Raw genomic sequence first — 8220 nt, forward strand, 5'->3', positions numbered from 1 at the left:
GGAAAAATTAATTGTTGCTGTAAATCTACTCATCACTGTCCCCACGTGTACTGAGCCTTCGCAGTGCACGAGCTCATGTACACGATCTAGGGAGCTAAAGAGCTGATTGAGACGCACCCACAGCTTTCAACTAACTAACTAATAAGGCTACGTCCACACATTAATCCGGATACATCTGAAAACGAATCTTTTTTCTGTACGTTTTGGTCTTCTGTCCACTGAGAAAACTGAGATATTTAGTGACAATGACAAGAACAATGACGATAACAATATCCAGTGTGTCTACAGAACGCAGTGCTCTCTCTCTCTCTCTCTCTCTCTGTGTGTGTGTGTGTGTGCTAGAATGTTTTCATGAGGGCGTGTGCGTGTTTTTAATTATCTCTGAGACCACAGGTGGATTTCCTTTTGTCCTTATTCTCTAGAGAGAGAGAAAACCGCGTCCTAACGCCCCACACTCTCTCCTGTACACTCCCACACACGCGCTATTCATTATGTGTGTGTGTGTGTGTGTGAACCGCAACTGTGTCCTTCTGCTGCGTAACTGCTCCTCTCCCCTCTTTAGAACAACCGACAAAAAGCTTGACTAATGAATTAATACGATAACTGATTAATTAACGCATCAATTAAACCAGCATAGAGGATCTGTGTATTGAGTGTTTTTCAACTCTGTAGATCAGAGTTAAACACGCCAGGAATACGCACAAAAATATGTCTGATATTACCGTTTAATTTGTTGAAGATCATCGCGTAATCACGCAAAACTGTGCGTGAAAAAGTTAAGACATACTCGTGTCAGAAAAAAAATAAACTGTGTGAAGCTCTTGTTTATGATTAATAAGCCATATAATTAAATCACTCAAAATCCGACTTTATACAAAATACATTTTGTGCAAAGTTGTATTTCATTGCTTACATTAGATTTAGAAAATTCGCAAATTTTTAAGAACAAAAAATTATGTCAAAAACGCAACACAAGTATTACATTCCGGGGATTTTTCTACTTAATTTACATGATTTGATGACATTCTGTCTTTTTATTAAGCGATTAATTAACATGTTTATTTCCTGTGGTAACATTTCTAATAAATTAAATAATTGCTTTTATTAGTTAATTAATAATTTGCACATTTTGTCATCCTACAAATGTTCTTTAAACCGCAAATGTCCTCATCATTCATAATTTTACTTAATAAATACCATTAAAAATATTGTATTTATTATTCTAGGGGGAAAAATGCACAAAGAGTTTTGTATTAAATTGGAATCTATTAAAACAATTAATAATAATAAATCTTAAATCCTAATCTCTTATTGTATTTTGCAGATTAAAGTAAAAGTACTAAAAACCCACAATAATCAATATAAAGTACCCCCTGTTTAAAAATATTTTAAGTCAGAAAAAAAAATCATTCCTTTCAGATATGACGCTTATTATTATGTTAATTTAGAGAATATGGCATTATGCAAAATTGCTTTATTTACTGTCCAATTATGTCCATATTAAAATGGGAATCTGATGCAAAATGACGTGAGATTGTAGATTACAGCTCTGAAAGTCGCTTCGTGACCTCGAATGACCTTACTGAAAATGGTTAATTAATTAAATAAATAAATAAATAAATAAATAAATAAATAAATAAATAAATAAATAAATTAATTAATTAATTAATTAATTAATTAATTAATTAATTAATTAATTAAGTTATTGTCTTGTAAATCTCTTAAGGAACCTTTTTCTTTCTAGGAATGCACACGGAAATTATTCTTTCTTTGGAAATGTTGACTACTTTAACTGAATTTTAATTTTAAAAAATACACTAAACGTGATATTTTTTTATATAATAATCCAGTTATATTATATAATAATAATAATAATAATAATAATAATAATAATAATAATAATAATAATAATAATAATGCATGTTAAAACATATTATTTACAAAGTGATCATGTTTTTTATCCATACATATTAGTATAAATACTATATGAATATGAAAACAATAAATCATATCAATAATAATAAATAATCTTAAAGGGCTTAACAGATTAACAAAATTTAAGTTTTTATGTCGATTGATTCCTGGTGTAGTAAAAGTGCTTTTTTCTGTTCAGCTGAAATGTTTTTATAGGCGCATTTTTTGTTATTCGTTATTGTTATAAGCTGCTGTTGCATACTGGAAGTGAAATCTGGGGGAAAACCTACTTAAGGACCAAGTGGTTGAAAATCCCTGTCGGATTTAAAGGAAAATTGGTGGCAATTAATCCTCTGGGATTGGGGAGGAAAAAGGGAAACGCCTCAGTAAAATCAACTGTAGCTCAACTCTGATTGGATGCTGGAGTTCCCTGGACGGAGCGATGGAGGGATAAATTGTCCCACCAGACTCAGACTCGTCTCACCTCTCACCTCTCACGCCTGACCGGTGCTGGTGTCTGAGAATAAATACTTATAATTCAAACTGAATCCTGAGCTCTACTACACACACACCATGACAGGACGAGAGAAAGTAGAGGAAAAGCCGCACGCGAAGCTCTTAACAACTCCGACTTATTACGGTGCCGACAAGTCGCGCGGCAGCGGCGCCGGATTTCGGTCCAAAGGCTTTGCCATCACCGACCTGCTGGGTCTCGAGCCGGACTTCCGGGCGTGTCAGCCCGGTACTGAAGTCAGCGCACAGCATGAGGGCGGTGATGTGGGTCACGGCACCAGGGCCGGAGGCTTCTCGTTGCCCGCGGGGTCCCTGCCGCTCGGTTTAGGTTTCCTCTGCAGTCTGGCGGCGCAGCAGCCTCCCGGTGCTCCGTGTTTCCTCCCGGGACACATCCCACTCCTGCAGTCCCGGACAGACAGGCATTTCAACCATAACACGGAGCCACAGCGGCCTGACGTCTATTCCGGTTAGTCCACTTTGTTTTTCTGTTTTTTTCCCTTGACGTTCTAAAGTTGGGAGCTGTTCAACAGCTCTAGTGCTGAAGAAAACAAAAACGAAACAAAAGACACCCAAAGCGCGAGGCATTCGGACGTTTATTCGCATGTAATAAACTTCTATTCATTACATGCAAGATACACATGAGCACTGAAATGTTCTAGTGTCTTAAGTAAAGACATATTTCTGGGAATTCTGGGAGCGGGGCGGGAATACAGCCTGCATGAGACACAAGTCTATAAGGGGGAAAAATACTGAAATAAATATAATCAAATAATTCTAGAATTTAATTATACTTCCCCGGACATTATATATAGGGCATTTTGAGATCATCATCATCATCATCATCATCATCAATTTAAATTCGATTGTCAAAATGTATTGCAAATTAGGCGGGAAACAACTGGGACAAAAATGTTTATATTGTTATATATCCGGCAATGCTTTCTGCTGGAAATAAAGAAATAATTGTTCAAAATAATTGAAGTAAACACCCAATTAAATATAAATGTAATTTGAACACTTGACAAAAATATGTAATGAAGAAAGTGGTTAAGTAATTAAGCAGATAAATTAAAAAAATCAATAATAATAATAATAATAATAATAATAATAATAATAATAATAATTATTATTATTATTATTATTATTAGTAGTAGTAGTAGTAGTAGTAGTAAATACATTAGCTAAATAAAAAAAATAAGTCCAATCTTAATAATTAATTATTAATAAATTCAATATTGATTTCATTTTCACTTTATAAGTTACACTATGCTCTATGTTTATTCAACTGACATTAGTTTGTGTTTTTCTTTATTTTAATTCAACAAATGAATGACTTGATGTGTGCATAAAGTCCTCTGAATGAACATTCTTCTCTGTGAAATCCTCAGATGATGACTGTCCTTCTGGGGATCATAACGATGAAAAAAGCTCAAGCAACTCCCAGAAACGGAAAAAACGGAGACACAGGTAAGAGCACTGGAACTAATTACAGCTGAGAGCAGGACACGTGACGAAACGCTACTGATGATACACACACCTTTAAATCAGTTCAGGATAAAAGAGATTTTTGATGAGCAACCTGGTTAAGAGCTCTGGTATGTAAAATAGCAAATAAGGTGAAATGTAATCTGTACTCATCAACTTGGAAAAGAAAATAAATTTGAATCGTGAAAAACAAACAAAAAAATGCATGAGTGAAATTTGTGGAATTCAGACCAGCTTGGATCTTGTGTCTTTATATACTTAACTGTTTTTTGTGTCGTCTTCAGGACGGTGTTTACTTCTCACCAGCTGGAAGAACTAGAGAAGGCTTTCAACGAGGCTCATTATCCAGATGTTTACGCGAGAGAAATGCTGGCCATGAAGACGGAGCTCCCTGAGGACAGAATACAGGTATGCGTGTTAGACTCCTGCACGTGCTCTAGCAAAACTATGGCAAATAATGTCCAGATGCTGAGATGGTCAGAGACAGAGAGAAAGACAAACATGCGGAAATTATATTAGAGAAAATCTGTGATTATTTACTCTTTGACCGTTTTTTTTAACTGTGATAGAGTTTGATGAAGGAGATGTAAGAAAATATTTATTTATGTCACATTCAGGATTGTTTCAGTTTTTATCATGATTCCGTTAAATAGCACCAGTAAAATGCTCAAGGTTCTAGTGTATGTTAAGATTAAGCCAGTTATTAAAAAAAAAAAAAAAATCAGCTGAAAAGATTGCCCTATTTTTTCCTGAACATTATGCTTATTTGTTTGTTTGTTTATTTATTTATTTATTGTTTTATTTATCATTTTGATCAGCAACTGTTTCAGCAACACAAATAAAAAATATTTTCAGTTCACTTTAAACTAAAACAAAATTAGCTTCATACAACAAAGCCTTTTCTGATAGATCCATGGTTATTTTTTGGCAAATATAACGAGGTTTATATTGTAATAAATGCACAGATCATTATTTTAAACAATTTCTAATCCTACTTTTATACTAGGTGGAAAAAGCGGTAAATATGAACGTTTTTGTCTTTTTTATTTTGCTGTAAGCTTTCCTTAAAAAAAAGAAAAGAAAAATAAATAAATAAATAAATAAATAAATAACATGCATTTTGGTTATATCGTGTGATTTTGTGAGGAATATTTCAGAAGTCTTTACGTGTGGAAAAGAAATTCGTGAAAACGAATGAATTGCAGAAAAAAAATGTCGGGGGGAAAAAAATCACATGCATTAAAAAAATGATATGAAATATATCAAGTGTCCAAAAGCCATTTTTAACAGTACTGTGTGTGTTTTTGTCCAGGTGTGGTTCCAGAACCGCCGGGCCAAATGGAGGAAGCGTGAGAAGTGCTGGGGTCGCAGTAGTGTGATGGCGGAATACGGCTTGTACGGAGCCATGGTCCGTCACTCCATCCCTTTACCAGAATCCATCCTCAACTCAGCTAAAAACGGCATGATGGGCTCCTGTGCGCCCTGGCTCCTGGGTGAGTCACAGAGAGAGCTTCGTAAACTTATTTCACGCTAAATCTGTTCATGTGAACTCAAGGAAAGTGAAAACAAATTGATGTGAGGAGAATCACACGTGAAAAGGGGAAGCACGTGCACAAGACTAAAACGCATGGGGAAAAAAAGGAAATATTTAGCCAAATAATTCATGGAGAATCCTGTCATTTCAGATCACAACGTTGTGAGTGTGTGGAAATAACCTCGACTGATTAGATATGATCATGTTGTAGTTATTGTTGATTTTATATAATTTATAAACGTTTTAGATGTGCGCACAAATTTAGTAGCATTAAGATTAAAAAGGAAAATAAAGATGTATTACAGAAAGCAAGCAAAGAGAAATCTATAAATGTAGACTAATAAGATCATGGTTATTAAGAGGTGATTGGCAAGTATCCATCTATCCATCTATACACACACACGTACAAAAAAGTGTTTCAATTCCACAACATTTATACACACGTTGTTTACTGCACAAGTGATACATGCAGCAAAACATGTCTCGTGATTATACACAGGTTTTGTGTATGGTTTTAAAATGATACCCATTTCATGTGGACAACAGTTCATCTCTTTTAAACTGTCATAAAATCAATTTTTTCTAGATATACACTATATTGCCAAAAGTTTTGGGACAGCTATACTTCAACTCTTCTGGGAAGGCTTTCCGAGTGTGTTCATGGGAATTTTTGACCATTCCACTAGAAGCGCATTTGTGAGGTCAGGCACTGATGTTGGACGAGAAGGTCGGCCTCGCAGTCTCCGCTCTAATTCATCTTAAAGGTGTTCTATCAGGTTGAGGTCAGGACTCTGTGCAGGCCAGTGAAGTTCCTCCACACTAAACTCACTCATCTATGTCTTTATGGACCTTGCTTTGTGCACTGGTGTACAGTCATGTTGGAACAGGAAGGGGTCATCCCCAAACTGTTCCCACAACGTTGGGAGCATGAAATTGTCCAAAAAATGTCTTGGTATGAAGCTGAAGCATTAAGAGTTCCTTTCACTGGAACCAAGGGGCCGAGCCCAACCCCTGAATTCAACGATTTGGAGGGGTGTCCCAAAACTTTTGGCAATATAGTGCATCTCACTAAATCATACACACCATAACAACTAGAAACACCTCTTAGACATTATTTCTGAATGAAGCACTGGTATGTTTCATGGTGTTTTTTTCTAAATATTAATCGTAATTTTTGCTAAAGTGACAGGCATCTCTGGGTCACAAGGGTCTTTAATATGAAATGAAATCTCCTGAAAGTTCAGCCGAGCTCAAACTTGATTGTGTGATGCCTTTGTTTTTACTTCTATGGCTCAAGTTACTGTCAAGCATAAAATATTGTTATTAATTACACTATGCAACAGTCAGCTAGTGAACTTGACCACTGATGTGAATCACACAGTGTAAGTGGAATTATAGCAAAGCTGGCTAATTGTTTAAATGAAAAATAAAGAAATGACATAGTGAGCAATAACCAATGTTTGCTAGCTACGTACACTCAAAAAACTACTTTTGGAAAAGCTAAACACTCACTAAGCAAACTAAAAAGCTATAAGCTGACTGTGGCTAGCGCTCTGTTGTGTTTTAGTAGCTGACTAGCTTGGGTAAGGTCGATGGTACGTAACGTCATTAAGTAATTAACAGTATTTTATGCTGGTCACTTATTATCGAGCCAAATAAGTGAAAAATAAAGCGAGGCACACGAGGGAGTTTGTGTTCCGGCTGATTTCATTTAACTGAAGTTTCGTCCTTGTTGACCCAGGGACTCCTCTCACTCTGCAAAATCAGGACAAGCTATCACCAACACCAGAGACTGGCCCCAGCCGGAGAGGTGGGCTTTTCCTCATGATTTCTTACACAACTCTACATGTGTGCAGGTTTGGGTCAGGTTTTAACGCCAGTGTATTTTCTTCTCCTCATTCAGGAATGCATAAAAAGTCTATTGAAATGTCCAAGAAATCCCCGGAGAGGACCGAATCCACACACACTGATCCATACCACGAGGAGACGAAAGGGAAAGACGGAGACGCCGCATGGCCGAGACGAGGCTCGACGACAGAGGAGGTGGAGGATATGGCCATCGATTTATCCAGCACATCCAAACAGGACAGCAAGAGCGCTTTGAAAGCCTCGTCTCCTCGTCCGGAAACCAACAGCAACTCTGAAAACGAGAACTGATAATACAGATACGATATGGACCTCTATTTTTAATGTGTGGTTTTGTTTTTTGTTGTTGTTTATAAGTGTTTCATTTGAATTATTTTATGTCATGTCATGCGTAATGAAACGATGGCTATAAGTGTACAAGTGTGTCACCCGTCAAGTCACTTAGAGCAGTTTATTTATTTTATATTTACTGCAGATGATGTATTTTTATTCTTTGTTTTTTCTAAACGTTCTCATTGCAAAAAAAATCTATGACTATAAGATACTGTCTGTGGACATGTACAGCTCTGAAGCACTTTATCTGCATTACTGCTGAATATTCAAGAAAGCAATCGTCACAAATCGACAAATAAAGGATGAGTTTAAGTAAATGGTGTTCATGGACTCTTCCTCTAATTCTGCAGGATTGGCTTTTATTTAGCATTTGTGGGAGGAGTCTCTGGGGTCAGCATCTTGTACAAGTCAGAGGTAACGCTGTAACATAGCCATAGACAACAAACAGAGGACTGGAGTTTCTGCTTTAACGTTTAGCTGCTGTAATGTAACTGAGAATTCTTTACACATAATCAGCAACTGAACAAAGAAAAAAAAATGGACATGTCATTTTTTTTAAATTAATAAAACATGCA

At 36.2% G+C, this 8220-nt stretch overlaps 1 protein-coding gene across 1 annotated transcript; it reads left to right on the plus strand.

The window, feature by feature from the left end:
- The first annotated feature begins 2487 nt into the window (after window positions 1-2487).
- On the plus strand, window positions 2488-7603 carry vsx1 (visual system homeobox 1 homolog, chx10-like). The gene is made up of 5 exons (XM_058399847.1): window positions 2488-2893; window positions 3816-3894; window positions 4197-4320; window positions 5225-5405; window positions 7350-7603. The coding sequence occupies exons 1-5, from the start codon at window positions 2488-2490 to the stop codon at window positions 7601-7603; spliced, it is 1044 nt and encodes a 347-aa protein (XP_058255830.1).
- Window positions 7604-8220: the final 617 nt, after the last annotated feature.

This window comes from Hemibagrus wyckioides, linkage group LG09 (genome assembly GCF_019097595.1).
Source record: "Hemibagrus wyckioides isolate EC202008001 linkage group LG09, SWU_Hwy_1.0, whole genome shotgun sequence".
Lineage (NCBI taxonomy): Eukaryota > Metazoa > Chordata > Actinopteri > Siluriformes > Bagridae > Hemibagrus > Hemibagrus wyckioides.

What these genes read in the sequence shown, in the direction of transcription:
- vsx1 (XM_058399847.1), top strand. Translation starts at nt 2,488, where the DNA reads ATGACAGGACGAGAGAAAGTAGAGGAAAAGCCGCACGCGAAGCTCTTA. An exon ending in GCGGCCTGACGTCTATTCCG is followed by an intron (nt 2,894 to 3,815) that starts GTTAGTCCACTT and finishes TGAAATCCTCAG; the next exon opens with ATGATGACTGTCCTTCTGGG. An exon ending in TCCCTGAGGACAGAATACAG is followed by an intron (nt 4,321 to 5,224) that starts GTATGCGTGTTA and finishes GTTTTTGTCCAG; the next exon opens with GTGTGGTTCCAGAACCGCCG.